General features: G+C 47.5%; 1 protein-coding gene across 1 annotated transcript in view; it reads right to left on the minus strand.

Moving 5' to 3' along the window:
- Positions 1–18,038, minus strand: part of LOC140411190 (dynein axonemal heavy chain 8-like) — a 2,783,184-nt gene that overhangs the window by 23,261 nt on the left and 2,741,885 nt on the right. The window contains exons 90-91 of the mRNA XM_072500280.1: positions 16,464–16,616; positions 5,991–6,180 (exon numbers count right to left, since the gene is read on the minus strand). Of these exons, the coding sequence (XP_072356381.1) occupies positions 5,991–6,180; positions 16,464–16,616 (343 nt within the window). The remainder of the gene's footprint in view (positions 1–5,990; positions 6,181–16,463; positions 16,617–18,038) is intronic.

An 18,038-nucleotide genomic window follows, 5' to 3' on the forward strand; every position in this document is an offset into this window, starting at 1 on the left:
CCAGAAACCCCACCTAACAATTGGACACTATGGGCAATTTTAGCGTGACCAATCCACCTAACCCGCACATCTTTGGACTGTGTGAGGAAACCGGGGCACCCGGAGGAAACCCACACAGACACAGGAAGAACATGCAGATTTCGCACAGACAGTGACCCAAGCCAGGAATCGAACCTGGGTCCCTGACGCTGTGAAGCAACAGTGCTAACCACTGTGCTACCGTGCCACCCCTGTTGGGTTAGCTTTGTGTGACTTCACATTACACTTGGATTTCTAGGCAGCTGCAGGGATCGACCACTGTCCTTGCTCACCTACACGCGTCCTCTGACTCTCTGCAAGTTCAAGGAACAAAACTATTCAGCACATTGCAGTAGTCCGGTTTTAATATTCATTCTGATAAATTCAGGGATGGAATGAGTGGATGTAAATCTTCCATTGATAAATAGTTATCGCCGCGGGGTTGTATCTCTTATGTTGCTTAAAGCTTTTTGCCTCCAGCAGATATCCTGAGCCCAGGAGTTTGCTCTGCTTTATCAGGATTTCCAACTTCACCAAACTGCCTTAACTATTCACCTAGTTTCCGGATCTTGGGAATGCCATTTATTTTCTAATTTGTCTCATGCAGCTTTTGTCACTCACTTATATCATTGCATCTCACATCTTCACTGACTATTTTACAGCTCCTCTTTTTCCTGCTTGCTATCTTCTTCCCCTCTTTGTTTCCTAAAAGTTTTTCACCTTCACTATTTTTTGGTTTTACGGAGTGGCCACTTTCACTGTAGATGTTTGCCTGACTTGCTTTGTGTTCCCAGCATTTAAAACAATGAACTGGATTTGGAAATTTCAGTTCCTACTTGCTCTGAAGAGGAGAGAGGGGAAACTTGGAAACTTCAGTCAACCTGATTCTCTGTTCCTTCACGCTGGCAGGATTCTCCGTCCGTTCATGCCGGCGGGATTCTGCGTTCCGACTGCAGTGAATGGAGATTTGGCTGAGTGCCAGATTTTCCGTCTCGTTGGCAGTGGTAGCAAGGTGGACTCGCAATGGAAAATCCCATCCCTAATATTAATCTGGGATAAAATCTCCTTTGGCACTTAGAAACTATAATTTAATGAATCAAAGCCTTCACAGATTTGTTCAAAGCAAATCGTGTTTGACTGGGTTCTGTGGTAAAGTACTGTAAAAAATTTGTCCTTCTAAATATTGAGAAGACCAAAGTCATTGGGCGAAATTCTCCATTTGGGAGACTAAGTGCTGACCCCGGGACTGAATGGGGAATTTTCCACAATCCCGATAGGGGTGTGACTACTGGAGCCATGCAGGACATGGGCCAGCACTCGCGCCACGGGGAACCAGTGCAATTCCAACACCCACCGGCGTGTGATTCACTGGGGTCGATACAAGCTGCAGATGCACATAAACCCTCTGCTTCCCACAAACCCATTCCAGTCAAGAAGATGCCACCCCAGAGAGTGACCCTGAGGTTCGGGGATGCAGAGATAATGCTGAATTCTATGGAGGAGAGGGGGCACACCCTGTTCCCCAGGGTGGGAAGGAGGATGCCACCCGCCGACATCAATCAGGCCTGGGTGCAGGAGGCAGAGGCCATGAGCGCCGTGGGCTCTATCGCAAGGACTGGACAACAGTGCAGAAAGAAGCTGCACAACCACCTCAGCGTGGCCTGGGTAAGTCACCAGCTCCATGTCCATGGCACCACCCCTGTCCCACACCCATCACCCAGCCCCCCCCGCCCATGCGGCCTCCATCAGGCCAAACAGTAGATATAGCTGGGTGGGGATAGACAACATCCCCAAGCCAGCTAGGGTGAGCCATGAGCTCTGTGCCCCTGGCTCACACTCCCCACACCCATCCCCCCCCCCAGAGGGCGGCCAGACCCCACCCGCCGGCAGTCCACTTGCACCCCATCTGGCACCACATACCCATACCCATACCCCCCGCCATGGCTGAATGCCCTGCACACACAGGCCACGAGCTGCAGACCCCTGTGTTGCCTGTGTCTGAATATCTCACACTATGCATTATCTATCCCCCAGGAGAAGACGGTCCACAACTGCAGAGGGTGATGGACCTGGTCATGGGGTCAGGGAGAGCAGGCAGTCATAGAGATAGAGGTCGGCATGTGACAACCAAGTGAGCCCCCAATGCGCTGTGATGGTCCAATGGCAATAGCGCGGACAACCTCATGTCTTCCTACATGAGGCTCCACCTGCCAAATTTCTACCCACTTACTTAACCAATCACAGAATTTCAGATCACTGTCTAGAGCCCTCCACACAGCATGGTTTCCCACTAGACGTGTATTATCAGCATGTTTGGCTCCAACATTCTGTCCTGTGATGGATGCAGACATTTCAGATATATTGTATTATAAGTATTTGAAGAAGTAAGGGTTAAAACCTGGGTTAGAGTGTGTTCGGCTGCTGCTGTCATATTTTTCAAATAATCTCAGTTTGAAAGAAAACAAAGCTTTTAGGAACCTGAGCTTCAATTAACCATCATAAAAACTTGGGCTAATGCAATTTTGGTTTGATTAAGGGGATTCCCTGGGGAGTTAATTTGTGTTCAGCTTGTTGAGATGATGTAATTGCAGGGTGGTACTAATGCATCAGGCATTTTATCATAGAATGTCACAGATTAGACATTTGTTGATAGAATTTTGAGAAAGCATTTTCAGTTCAGTTCTGATTCTGGCTGAAGATAAGACCAAGTAAGGCAGTTTGCTCTCACGGTAAGTTAGTGAAACAAGACTAATTGTATTTACAGCAGTGCAGACTTGTCTTGAGGACAAGGGGAAGATGAAACAAGCCAGTTGAAAACACCTTTTGAAGACATCCTGCCAGAGTTTCTGTAGGGGTTTGGACCGGAGTCAGCTCTGTTCTGTAAAGCAGCTTCAATGATCTCTTTCTCAAAGAATAACTCTGAAAAGGCAAGTATTCTTCTGTGCCATTGGTATTTAGGGTGGATTGAGAGCTAAGATGATTTATTTTCTTGTTGTTTAAGTGGGAAGAAAGATAGAAAGTAAGGGCATTGTATTCACTGTGTTGAGTAGTAGTGTTTATTTAAAAAAAAGATATTTTTCCAAATTAAGGGGCAATTTAGTGTGGCCAATCCACCTACCCTGCACATCTTTGAGTTGTGGGGGTGAGACCCACGCAACATGGGTGGAATGTGCAAACTCCACACGGACAGTGACCAGGGTCCAGGATCGAATCCGGGCCCTCGCTGCCATGAGACAGCATTGCTAACCACTGCACCACCATGGAGTAGTATTGTTTAAAGGGATATTCTGAGTTATTTATGGGTGTGATGTTAAAAATTTTAATGCTGTGTTATTAATAGAGTTCATTTTAATCATACCATATCCCTATTTCTTTGTGCAATCACTCCTGGAGTGAAGTATCCTTTCCTCAGTCTTACAAAACGTTAAATAAAATCCTGGGATTTTGGTCCAGTATCCCAGCCAATTTTGGGGTCTGTTCTGGGATTGTAATAGTCTCTTCATCCACATCGCTAATATAGATTGTAAATAGCTGAGGTCCCAGCACTAACCCCTGTGGCATTCCACGAGCTATGGTTAGCCAAAGTGAAAATGGCCCATTTATCCCTACTGTCTGCTTCCTGTCTGTTAGTCAATTTTCTCTCCAATACCATGAGCTCTTACATTCTTTTATCCGACCTTTTACATGTCTCCTTATCAAAATGCCTATTGGAAATCTACGTTTACTGGTTCCCCTTTATCCAGCCTGCTTGTTACACCCACATAGACCTTCAATAACTGTAACAAATATGATTTCCCTTTCACAAAGTCATGTTGACTCTGCCAGATTGTATTCTGTTTTTCTAAACATCCAGCTGCTACCTCCTTAATAATGGATTCCAGCATTTTCCCAAGGCAGATGTTAAGTTAATTGGCTTACCGTCTGTCTCCCTACATTCTTGGGGCGTTACAATTCTGGTTTTCCAATCTGGGACTATTCTAGAGTGAGAGAATTTTGAAAGATTGCAGACTAAGCATACACTATCTGGATTGGATTGGATTGGATTGGATTTGTTTATTGTCACGTGTACCGAGGTACAGTGAAAAGTATTTTTCTGCGAGCAGCTCAACAGATCATTAAGTACATGAGAAGAAAAGGGAATAAAAGAAAATACAGAATAGGGCAACACAACATATACAATGTAACTACAAAAGCACTGGCATCGGATGAAGCATACAGGGTGTAGTGATAATGAGGTCAGTCCATAAGAGGGTCATTTAGGAGTCTGGTGACAGTGGGGAAGAAGCTGTTTTTGAATCTGTTCGTGCGTGTTCTCAGACTTCTGAATCTCTTGCCCGATGGAAGAAGTTGGAAGAATGAGTAAGCCGGGTGGGAGGGATCTTTGATTATGCTGCTCGCTTTCCCCAGGCAGCGGGAGGTGTAGATGGAGTCAATGGATGGGAGGCAGGTTCGTGTGATGGACTGGGCATTGTTCACAACTCTCTGAAGTTTCTTGCGGTCCTGGGCCGAGCAGTTGCCATACCAGGCTGTGATGCAGCCCGATAGGATGCTTTCTATGGTGCATCTGTAAAAGTTGGATTGAGTTAATGTGGACATGCCGAATTTCCTTAGTTTCCTGAGGAAGTATAGGCGCTGTTGTGCTTTCTTGGTGGTAGCGTCGACGTGGGTGGATCAGGACAGATTTTTGGAGATGTGCACCCCTAGGAATTTGAAACTGCTAACCATCTCCACCTCGGCCCCGTTGATGCTGACAGGTGTGTGTACAGTACTTTGCTTCCTGATGTCAATGACCAGCTCTTTAGTTTTGCTGGCATTGAGGGAGTGATTGTTGTCGCTACACCACTCCACTAGGTTCTCTATCTCCCTCCTGTATTCGGACTCATCGTTATTCGAGATCCGGCCCACTGTGGTCGTATCGTCAGCAAACTTGTAGATGGAGTTGGAACCAAGTTTTGCCACGCAGTCGTGTGTGTACAGGGAGTAGAGTAGGGAGCTAAGTACGCAGCCTTGCGGGGCGCCGGTGTTGAGGACTATTGTGGAGGAGGTGTTGTTGTTCATTCTTACTGATTGTGGTCTGTTGGTCAGAAAATCGAGGATCCAGTTGCAGAGTGGGGAGCCAAGTCCTAGGTTTTGGAGCTTTGATATGAGCTTGGCTGGGATTATGGTGTTGAAGGCAAGCTGTAGTCAATAAATAGGAGTCTAATGTAGGAGTTCTTGTTTTCGAGATGCTCTAGGGATGAGTGTAGGGCCAGGGAAATGGTGTCTGATGTGGACCTATCTCTGCAACCTTTTCTTTTGAGACCTTAGGATGAAGGTGTCAGGTCCAGGGAACTTGTCAGCCTTTAGTCCCACTAGGTTTCTGGTACATTTACTCTCGTTATAGGGATTGTTTTAAATATCTCTGTTTCTTTAACCTCTGCTGCAGTCCACCTGCAGTCGGTGGTGGGGGTGGTGGAGGTTGGGCACTTTGGGGTTGGGAGTACAGTCAAGATGGGATGGGAGACTAGTGGGGGCTGGGCAGTGTGGTGGGCTCCCTTGGGGGTCTTTTTATGTAGGAGAGGGTAATTGAGCATCCTGTGGAGGGTGAGGGGGTTAATTCGTCTAACCTTTTCTGGGTAGCAATTGCTTTAAGATAGACAGAACCATCCAAATTGTGTTATCGAATGGTTCCCAGTGCAGGCGATTACCCATCGGAAGTCTGAACTTCCTGGGTAATTATCATGCAAACATTCCCTGGAACCATCCATCGGGTTAGTCACTGGGGTGGGGATCCTGCATTGTGCTGCTCTGGAGTTCGGACGTTACTGGCCAATATGTTAAAGGTGCAAAGCAAGTACAAGTTGTACATTTTCAAAGATGACGATAAACAAATTATTCTTCAAATCTAATTTGCAATCAGTAAATGATGCAAAGCGTCACAAAATATTAATCCTTCACGTTCAATACCATCATGGTAAATTACAGCTACCTACCCTGGGGATTAAAGAACCCTGTCATCCAAAATACATTGGGCCTGCCGTCATATATCCAGGAAGAAAATTGTGCATTTCTCTCCAGAAACTCCGTGAACCAAAATCCCAACGTAGAAGAATCCCAGGAAATCTTCTTCCACAATTCAGGGACACGAGCGTTGTACATGTTATCCAAGGCATCTGTTAAATTCTGTAAGGGAAAAGAGAGTGAGTATTGCACTTCATACGTACTCACTGAGATGTTGACAAATGAGGTCAGGTAAGTTTTTCTTTATCATTCACAGGATGAACCATCGCTGGCTAGGTTGTCATTTATAACCCATCCTTATTTTCCCATCAGAAAGTGACGATCTACTTTCTTGAACCACTGAAGTATAGGTATACCCACAGTGCTGTTGGGGAAGGAGTTCCAGGATTTTTACTCAGTGATGATGAAGGAGTGATGAGAACCAAAGTTTATTGAGAAAACTAAAAGGTCACAATGTAGGGAGTAACATATAGGCATGGATAGATTAGCTGGCTAATAGGAAACAGAGTTGGCATAAACAGGTCTTTTTGCGGTTGGCAGGATGTAATGAGTGGTGTACGACAGGGATCAGTGCTGGAGCCTCAACATTATACAATTTTTATAAATGACTTGCGCGAAGGATCCAAAGGTACAGTTACTAAATTAATTGGCATCACACAAGGTAGGTAGGAAAGTAAATTGAGAAGAAAACATAAGGAGGCTACAAAGGGACATGGATAGATTAAGTGAGCAGACGAAGATCTGGCAAATGGAGTATCTTGTGGGGAACCGTGAAATGGTCTATTTTGACAGGAAAGATAAAAAAGAAACCTATGAAATCAATGGTGAGAGATTGCAGAGCTCTGAGGTGCAGAGGGATCTGGGTGTCCTAGTGCATGAATCACAAAATGCTAGTATACAGGAATTGCAAGCATTAGGAATGCTAATAGAACACTTTTATAAATCCATTTCCAGGATATGGGTTTCACTGGTTAGGCCAGCATTTATTGCTCATCCTAAATTGCAGTCCGTGTGGTGGAGGTACACCCACAGTACTGTTAAGGCGTTCAGGATTTTGACCCAGTGACAGAGAAGGAACGGCGATATATTTCCAAGTCAGGATGGTGAGTGGTTTGGAGGGGAACCTCCAAGTGGTGATGTTGCAATGTACCTGCTTTCCTTGTCCTGCTAGATGGCAGTGGTCATTGGGTTGGAAGGTGCTGCCCAATGTTATTGTTTATTGTGAGGGGAATTGATGACAAAAATAGGGAGATTATGCTTTAATTTGTATCCGCTGGAATTTAGAAAAGAAGCAACTTGATTGAAACATATAAGGTCCTGTGTATTCTTGGCAGGGTGGATGTGGAAACGTTCTTTTCCATTGTGGGAGATTCTAGAATTGGTGCCCTGGAGAGAGTGCAGATGAGATTTACTAGAATGATACCAGGAATGAGGAATTTTTGATACAAGGAAAGATTGGAGAAATTGGGCTTGTTCTCCTTGGAGCAGAGAAGATTAAGAGGTGACCTTATTGATGTGTTCAAAATTCTGAACAATTTTACTTATTTACCTACATGTCTCTGACATAAAGGAATGCAGGGAAATATTGGATGGGCTGGGATTGATCTCCTGTGAACAGAGGAGGCTGAGGGAATATTTAATTGAGATCTTCAAAATTGTGAGGGGCTTGGATAGGGTGAATGGATAGGACCTATTGGCTTTAGCAGGGAAGTCACTGAATGAGGGTATATAGGTCCCCCTCCCCCCAGCCCAATCACCAGCACATAAAAAATGCCAATTTTACACCTTGGCTGTGCCAACCTGGCACCTGGGCAGTGCCCCTGCCAGTGTCTCCTGGACACCTTGGCAGTGCCAGGCTGGCACCCAGGTAGCACTGCCAGGGTGACAGACTGGCAGTGCCAGGATACCAACTCGTCCAAAGGGTATGCACCTGGGAGCCTCTGATCCCTGATGTGTTAGGCAGGTAGGTTCGATGTGGACTGCACTCGATGCAGGGAAGCTAGAAACAGACGTCTAACACTGGAGAAGATCCAACACTGTTTTATTCAATGATAGAACTGATATACATATTCAGTTGTGGGTCGACACTATACTGAACTGACTGGAGACCTTGTAGTAGCCTGACCAGACTTACTAGCTACCACATGGTGTTTGCACTTGCTAGCTCGTGGACTCTGACTGTCTCAGTGGCTGGGTCCCGAGAGAGCGGGAAACCTAGTGCCCTCTGGCTTTATAGTGGTAGTGTCCTGTCTGCTGATTGGCCGCACTGTTTTGTGTGCTTACTGGTCATCCTGTGTGTCAATCACTGCCTGTCTGCATCTCATTATATACATGAGTGGATATTATGACATCCCCCCCTTTTTTTTCAGATAAATAAATACTAAGGTGTGCGTGCGTATATATATATATATATATATATATATATGCCTGACTGTATACAAAAGGTGTCCAAATGAACGTATATACAGAGGAAGGTGTTGATGGTGCAGATACATGGCAAACAAAACAATATTTACAGAGGTTAAATCGATGAAGTCACAAAATGTACAAAAGTTCAGTCTACAGATTCAGTCTTTGTGGTGGGTGACAAATTCTTGTTGATCGCCGCAGAGGTGGATCAGGAGCCACCTGCACATGGATAGGCGGGATCGCTGCCATCGCGGTGGTCGCAAGGGCCGGCAGGATTGCTGATAGATCGGTGGCCTTGTGGCAGGGTACATCCGGAGGAAGCATCGTAGGTGGCGGGGCACTTCGGTCAGGTAGCAGGCGTGGAACTCTTCGCAGTGCCCGTCTGTTGCGCCGTAGCAGGGAGCCATCAGCCATGCGGACAAGGAGCGATCTTGGGGCCACTTGTTTGATCACAACAGCTGTGGCTGACCAGCTGCCCTCAGGCCATTGGACATGTACATGATCAGTTGGGGCCAGCTCGCGTAGATCCGTGGCATGAGCATCGTATGTGGCCTTCTGTTGGGCCCGTGACTGCTGCATTTTCTGTAAGACCGTGAGGTGGTCAAGGTCTGGAACATGGATGGCTGGAACTGTGGTCCACAGAGTGCGATTCATGAGCATCTGCACTGGAGACAACCCAGTGGACAGTGGGGTTGCCCTGTATGCCAGCATCGCCAGGTTGAAGTCGGAACCTGAGTCTGCAGCTTTGCACAGGAACCGCTTTACAATATGGACCCCTTTCTCGACCTTCCCGTTTGACTGCGGATAGTGGGGACTGGAGGTTATGTGACGGAAGTTGTAGAACTGTGCAAAATCAGACCATTCCTGGCTGTAAAAGCAAGGACCGTTGTCGCTCATTACTGTGAGCGGAATCCCATGCCTGGCGAACGTTTCTTTGCAGGCTTTGATTACCGCCTTCGACGTGAGATCGGACAGTTTCACCACTTCTGGGTAACTGGAGAAGTAGTCGACCAGGAGTTTGTAGTCACGCCCCTTGGCGTGGAAAAGGTCTACACCTACTTTGGACCACGTAGAGGTCACAATCTCGTGCTGTTGCAGCGTTTCCTTGGGTTGAGCTGGTTGCAACTTGAGGACTGTGTCGGCAATGTCCTGGCTGATGCCTGGCCAATAGACCGCCTCCTGAGCTCTGCGTCTGCATTTCTCGACCCCAAGGTGACCCTCATGGAGTTGGCCCAGCACCATAGCCTGCATGCTCTGAGGAATTACGATCCTGTCTTCTATGTGGCAGATGAAGTCATTTTGTTCACACGGTGTGGTAATGGACCTGGATCGGGCATCTGCAACGATCAGCTCTTTGCCTGGCGTGCAGACAAATTCGAAGTCGTAGCGGCGTAGCTTAAGAAGAATTCGCTGTAACCGAGGTGTCATGTCATTTAAATCCTTCTGGATTATATGGACTAGAGGCCTGTGGTCCGTTTCTACCGTGAATTTTGGCAGGCCGTAAACGTTGTCGTGAAACTTGACTCTCCCTGTCAGGAGGCCCAGACACTCCTTCTCAATCTGAGCGTACCGTTGCTCAGTGGGCGTCATGGTCCTGGAGGCATACGCCACTGGAGCCCAGGGCGAGGAGTCATCTCGCTGAAGGAGCACCGCCCCAATGCCGTCCTGGCTTGCATCAGTCAATGTCTTGGTTTCCTTGGTTGGGTCGAAGACGCTAGAACCGGGGCTGTTGTGAGCTTTGCTTTCAGCTCACGCCATTGCTATGGAGAGAGAGCGGGTAAATGGAGTTGAAATCAGCCATGATTGAATGGCGGAGTGGACTCGATGGGCTGAATGGCCTTACTTCCGCTCCTATGTCTTATGGTCTTATTCCTCTTCATGCGTGGGCAGCCACTGGAATTCCGTCGACTTCTTGACGAGATGGCGGAGGGCCATGGTGTGGGATGCCATATTGGGAATGAATTTCCCGAGGAAGTTGACCATCCCGAGGAAGCGGAGGACCACCTTCCTGTCAAAACAAACAAAGAACAAAGAAATGTACAGCACAGGAACAGGCCCTTCGGCCCTCCAAGCCCGTGCCGACCATACTGCCCGACTAAACTACAATCTTCTACACTTCCTGGGTCCGTATCCTTCTATTCCCATCCTATTCATATATTTGTCAAGATGCCCCTTAAATGTCCCTATCGTCCCTGCTTCCACTACCTCCTCCGGCAGCGGGTTCCAGGCACCCACTACCCTCTGCGTAAAAAACTTGCCTCGTACATCTACTCTAAACCTTGCCCCTCTCACCTTAAACCTATGCCCCCTAGTAATTGACCCCTCTACCCTGGGGAAAAGCCTCTGACTATCCACTCTGTCTATGCCCCTCATAATTTTGTATACCTCTATCAGGTCGCCCCTCAACCTCCTTCGTTCCAGTGAGAACAAACCGAGTTTATTCAATCGCTCCTCATAGCTTATGCCCTCCATACCAGGCAACATTCTGGTAAATCTCTTCTGCACCCTCTCTAAAGCCTCCACATCCTTCTGGTAGTGTGGCGACCAGAATTGAACACTATACTCCAAGTGTGGCCTAACTAAGGTTCTATACAGCTGCAACATGACTTGCCAATTCTTATACTCAATGCCCCAGCCAATGAAGGCAAGCATGCCGTATGCCTTCTTGACTACCTTCTCCACCTGTGTTGCCCCTTTCAATGACCTGTGGACCTGTACTCCTAGATCTCTTTGACTTTCAATACTCTTGAGGGTTCTACCATTCACTGTATATTCCCTACCTGCATTAGCCCTTCCAAAATGCATTACCTCACATTTGTCCGGATTAAACTCCATCTGCCATCTCTCCGCCCAAGTCTCCAGACAATCTAAATCCTGCTGTATCCTCAGACAGTCCTCATCGCTATCCGCAATTCCACCAACCTTTGTGTCGTCTGCAAACTTACTAATCAGACCAGTTACATTTTCCTCCAAATCATTTATATATACTACAAAGAGCAAAGGTCCCAGCACTGATCCCTGTGGAACACCACTGGTCACAGCCCTCCAATTAGAAAAGCATCCCTCCATTGCTACCCTCTGCCTTCTATGGCCTAGCCAGTTCTGTATCCACCTTGCCAGTTCACCCCTGATCCCGTGTGACTTCACCTTTTGTACTAGTCTACCATGGCGTTGATCACCAAGACCTTGTCGGCGTCTGGCCGCACACCCTGCCGCGAGATGTGGTCGCCTAGAAACTTAATACCCGATTGACCAAATGAGCACTTGGCCCTGTTGAGCTGGAGACCATGTTCATGAATTCTCCGGAATACCTTCTTGAGGCGAGCGATGTGTTTCTGGGGCGTTGTGGACCAGATAATTACGTCATCAACGTATACTCGCACCCCCTCGATGTCCTCCATCATCTGCTCCATAATGCGGTGAAATACTTTGGAGGCAGATATGATCCCAAAAGGCATCCGGTTGTAGCAGTAGCGACCAAAAGGGGTGTTGAACGTGCACAACTTGCGACTGGACGCGTCCAGCTGTATTTGGCAAAAACCCTTGGAGGCGTCCAGCTTAGTAAAGAATCTGGCATGAGTCATCTCACTGGTCAACTCTTCACGTTTTGGTATCGGGTAATGCTCCCGCATGATGTTGCAGTTTAGATCCTTAGCGTCAATGCAAATGTGAAGCTCCCCTGACGGCTTCTTAACGCAGACCATGGAGCTGACCCAGTCTGTTGGCTCTGTGACCTTCGATATGATGCAAAGGTCTTGGAGGTCCTGTAATTGCTTCTTCAGACGGTCCTTGAGGGGTGCCGGCACCTGACATGGTGCATGAATTACAGGGGTGGCGTTCGGCTTGAGCAGGATTTTATATCGATATGGGAGCATGCCCATTCCATCGAATACGCTGTGGTACTGCGTGATAATGTCATCTATGTCGGCTTGCAAGTTTCCATCAGGCGAGGCCGTCGCCGGTGATGATGACATGGTGTGGACTCGCTGAACCAGGTTCAGGAGCTTGCAGGCTCGAGCACCGAGCAGGGACGCTCTATCAGGCCCGACGATTTCAAACCGCAGTGTTGCCTTGACGATTCGCCTTGTTGGATACCCCTAGTTGACAGGAGCCACTGGCAGCTACGGCATTGCCATTGTAGTGAAGGAGCTGGTAGGCCGGTGGAAGAATGCTTGGTCTGGCGCGGATGGTGTCGAGGTCGGATTTTGAGATGAGGTTCACTGATGCGCCGGTGTCCAGTTTAAATCGGATGCGAGCCTTGTTAACTGTGAGGACAGCACACCACTCGTCGTCGGGATCCACACTGAGGATCGAGAGGCGTTTCGCCGTTGTGGTGGAAGGCAGCGCATGTGTAGTTATGATGCCCACCCAGTGCGGGGACTTGAGGCACTCAGCATCAGGGTCCGTTGGGCTGTCGGGATCGGAATCTGGCCTGCCTTGTTGTATTGAGCGGACATTTCTGCGCCGCAGCTGGGATCGCTGGCTGCTGAACGGTGGAGCAGATCTGCAAAGGGCTGCGTAGTGGCCAAGCTTGCACACTGTAGGCACCAGCGTCCTTTTGCCGGACATTGCCGCTTTAAATGGGCGGAGTCACAATTCGGACACATCATGACGTCGACGTCAGCGCGTTCCGTGCGCCATCGCGCATGCGCAGTGTTGTCGGTCGACGTAAGCAACTGCACAGTCGGGTTGTCGGGGTTGTCGTGGCGCGCATGCGCAGGGACCCGGGAAAAGCGCGCAAAACGGCCACTCTCCTCGATGCTCAGGCCCTGCATTTGTGCAATGGCCTGCACCCGTTCCGCCTCGTGGGAGGCCAGCTTTGCAGTTTCTGCCGCCCTGATGTGGGAGTAACGATTCTTAGCATGATCATGGACAACGCACGTCTCTATAGCGACAGAGAGAGTTAACTGTTTGACTTTCAGGAGCTGCTGCCGAAGGGAGTCGGAGTGGACCCCGAAAACGATCTGGTCCCGGATCATGGAATCAGCCGTCGAGTCATAGTTACATGACTGCGCTAGGATGCGGAGATGGGTCACGAAGGACTGAAAAGGTTCATCCTTACCCTGAAGCCTCTGCTGGAAAACGTACCATTCAAAGCTCTCATTCACCTCAATGTCGCAGTGGCTGTCAAACTTCAGCAGGATTGTTTTCCACATCGAACCTACCTGCCTAACACATCATGGTACCAGAGTGATACTGATCTTGTTTTCTGGGAGGCCAGGGAAGAGATTCTCTGGGAGGCCAGGGAAGAGATTGCTGGACCTTTGGCTTTGATTTTTATGTCATCATTGGCTACAGGAATAGTGCCAGAGGACTGGAGGACAGCAAATGTGGTCCCTTTGTTCAAAAAGGGGAGCAGAGACAACCCCTGCAACTATAGACCGGTGAGCCTCACGTCTGTAGTGGGTAAAGTCTTGGAGGGGATTATAAGAGACAAGATTTATAATCATCTAGATAGGAATAATATGATCAGGGATAGTCAGCATGGCTTTGTGAAGGGTAGGTCATGCCTCACAAACCTTATTGAGTTCTTTGAGAAGGTGACTGAACAGGTAGATGAGGGTAGAGCAGTTGATGTGGTGTATATGGATTTCAGCAAAGCGTTTGATAAGGTTCCCCACGGTAGGCTATTGCAGAAAATACGGAGGCTGGGGATTGAGGGTGATTTAGAGATGCGGATCAGAAATTGGCTAGCTGAAAGAAGACAGAGGGTGGTGGTTGATGGGAAATGTTCAGAATGGAGTACAGTCACAAGTGGAGTACCACAAGGACCTGTTCTGGGGCCGTTGCTGTTTGTCATTTTTATCAATGACCTAGAGGAAGGCGCAGAAGGGTGGGTGAGTAAATTTGCAGACGATACTAAAGTCGGTGGTGTTGTCGATAGTGTGGAAGGATGTAGCAGGTTACAGAGGGATATAGATAAGCTGCAGAGCTGGGCTGAGAGGTGGCAAATGGAGTTTAATGTAGAGAAGTGTGAGGTGATTCACTTTGGAAGGAATAACAGGAATGCGGAATATTTGGCTAATGGTAAAGTTCTTGAAAGTGTGGATGAGCAGAGGGATCTAGGTGTCCATGTACATAGATCCCTGAAAGTTGCCACCCAGGTTGATAGGGTTGTGAAGAAGGCCTATGGAGTGTTGGCCTTTATTGGTAGAGGGATTGAGTTCCGGAGTCGGGAGGTCATGTTGCAGCTGTACAGAACTCTGGACGGCCGCATTTGGAGTATTGCGTACAGTTCTGGTCACCGCATTATAGGAAGGACGTGTAGGCTTTGGAGCGGGTGCAGAGGAGATTTACCAGGATGTTGCCTGGTATGGAGGGAAAATCTTATGAGGAAAGGCTGATGGACTTGAGGTTGTTTTCGTTGGAGTGAAGAAGGTTAAGAGGAGACTTAATAGAGGCATACAAAATGATCAGGGGGTTGGATAGGGTGGACAGTGAGAGCCTTCTCCCGCGGATGGAAATGGCTGGCACGAGGGGACATAACTTTAAACTGAGGGGTAATAGATATAGGACAGAGGTCAGAGGTAGGTTCTTTACGCAAAGAGTAGTGAGGCCGTGGAATGCCCTACCTGCTACAGTAGTGAACTCGCCAACATTGAGGGCATTTAAAAGTTTATTGGATAAACATATGGATGATAATGGCATAGTGTAGGTTAGATGGCTTTTGTTTCGGTGCAACATCGTGGGCTGAAGGGCCTGTACTGCGCTGTATTGTTCTATGTTCTATGTTCTATGTTTTGAATTTCGTTTTGTCTTCGCCGTTGGCGAACATAAGGGAGTTGTAGATGTGGATGGCGTGGCCCCCTGCGGTGGAGAGAAATAGCGCGATCTTCCTGGCATCCGATACTGCTTCGATGTCGGAGGCCTCGATGTACAAGAGGAACTTTTGCTTGAAGATTTTCCAATTGGCGCCGAGGTTGCCGGAGATGCGGAGCTGCGGAGGAGGCTGGATATTTTCCAATTCACCGGATGGCTGCTTGCTGGTCAATGCTGATTCACTCAAGGTAGGTCTGTCAAGATCAGTATCACTCTGGTACCATGATGAGTTAGGCAGGTAGGTTCGATGTGGACTGCACTCGATGCAGGGAAGCTAGAAACAGACGTCTAACACTGGAGAAGATCCAACATTGTTTTATTCAACGATAGAACTGATGTACACATTCAGCTGTGGGTCGACACTATACTGAACTGACTGGAGACCTTGTAGTAGCCTGACCAGACTTACTAGCTACCACATGGTGTTTGCACTTGCTAGCTCGTGGACTCTGACTGTCTCAGTGGCTGGGTCCCGAGAGAGCGGGAAACCTAGTGCCCTCTGGCTTTATAGTGGTAGCGTCCTGTCTGCTGATTGGCCACACTGTGTTGTGTGCTTACTGGTCATCCTGTGTGTCAATCACTGCCTGTCTGCATCTCATTATATACATGAGTGGATATTATGTCAATCCCATGTGTGACCCCCACGAGTGCCGTTCTGTCTGGTCCCTGGGACCCAGTGCTGAACAGCACTCACACATGATCTCCAAGGCAAAGGTGATAGATCCCAATGCCTTGGGTACCTCGGGAATCTGCACATTAAAGTGAGACTAGCTGTGTCGATCTAATATGCAGATTTGCTAAAAAGTGAAATCAGCGACGACTGGCGGGATTTACATTACGTCTCACGAGATCGCTTTAGATCTCGCTTGGTGTTGCGAGCCGGCTAGATGCCGGCTACGGTGTCTCCCGGCTTTTATTAGCCATACTGCGCCGCAGTGAGCTGCTTTTCGGGAGCAGCGTGGCTGCTGGATTGCGCCTAAGATCACCGTTCCTTTACTGTCGCTGGGTCAAAAACCTGGAACTCCCTTCCTAGGTGTACTTGCATTGCATAGGCTGCAGCGGTTGAAGAATGCAAGTCACCATCACCTTCTGAAGGGCAAATAGGGATGAGCAACAAATGGCAGCATTGCAGTGATGCCATTTGCCATGAATGAATAATAAAGAACTTAGAATGTGAGCTGCACCTGCTGATATTAGACTATCAGAATAACACTGACCTCGCTCATGATGATGGTTCCCTCTATGGCCAGCTGTAAGTCAGTTAGACAACTCCGAAGCATCGTGATAACCTTCTGCATTCGGTCAATTTCCTGGCGCAGGAAAATATTAATCGAATTGAAAATTCCCATTTTTATGAGGCGAGCTTTAACCTGTCAAAACAAAAAGACTCTGTCAACATGAGAAGTAAGTTTCTAGTCACCATTATTGTTTGAAATAGTGATGTAGAAATGCTAATTTTAAGAAATGTTCCTGTTACAGCAGCAAATCTATGATCAGCAATTTCAAAATGAAGCGGAGTGCTGAAAGATCCAGTAGATCCAGAAGGATTTTATTCAGTTATTAAACTCTCCTTGTATATATTAGTATTTAACACTAATTCAGCATTGTTGGGTGCAAAAGTCTTGGGACAGTTATTTGACAATGGTGATATACAATTGGAGGGAGCTGAGGAGGTGCTCACAGTATTTGAACTGTGAGACTTGAGTTTGGAATGTTTAAACAAGCTTAAATACGTCTCACTCTGTTGTCCATTACAGACAGAGATTGCTGTATGTTGCGCCCTGCTGGGCCTTTTGCCTGGCAGTCTTCCCAGGTCGTGACTCCATCCCAAATCCTGAGGTCAGGCTTATTTGCATAAAGGGGCAGCCCAGTGGCACTGCTGCCTCACAGCGCCAGGGACCCGGGTTCAATTCCAGCCTTAGGTGACTGTCTGTGTGGAGTTGGTACATTCTCCCTGTGTCTGTGTGGATTTCTTCTGGGTGTTCCGGTTTCTTCCCAGTCCAAAGATGCACAGGTTAGGTAGATTGGTCATGCTAAATTGTCCCTTATTGTCCAAATGGTTAGGTGGGGTTATTGGATTAAGGGGATAGGGTGGGGACGTGGGCCAAGATAGGGTGCTCTTTCAGAGGGTTGGTGCGGACTTGATGGGCTGAATGGCCTCCTTCTGCATTGTAGGGATTCTATGATTCTATGAAAGGGATGGCTCGTTGTGACATTTTTAATAATCTGTGAATTGTGATCCATCTGCAATTTATCAATAATATCTTGATATTACCTCAGAGATATGGGGCATAATAACCACAGAATGTGCATAATCGGAACTAAGGAGGGATTTACAATAATCAAGGCAAAATACTGTGGATGCTGGAACAACTCAACAGGTCTGGCAGCATCTGTGGAGAGAAACAGAGAACTTTTCAAGTCCGTATTATTACAGTCCCAGACCAGACCCCAGCAGTGGCATACTGGACCGAATCCCCAATATTGTAGATTGTTTTAAGACTGTGCGGAAAGAAGGATTTTCTCCAGGAATGATTGCATGGAAAAATAGGGCTTTGATATTTCTAAAACAGAACTTTGCTATGAATACAATATGAAACTTCAAAAAAAAATTTTTTTTATTAAGGCATTTGCAAAATTTTTATAACAATAACAAAAACAATAACATTGACATGGTAAAATAAACATTTCCCCACCCGACCCAATCTTCACACACCTCAACCATCTAACACCTATCCGCCCGCCCCCCCCCACCCCCGATCAGAATACTGCTTCTGCCGACATTTTAATTT

Source organism: Scyliorhinus torazame, chromosome 4 (assembly GCF_047496885.1).
Source record: "Scyliorhinus torazame isolate Kashiwa2021f chromosome 4, sScyTor2.1, whole genome shotgun sequence".
NCBI lineage: Eukaryota > Metazoa > Chordata > Chondrichthyes > Carcharhiniformes > Scyliorhinidae > Scyliorhinus > Scyliorhinus torazame.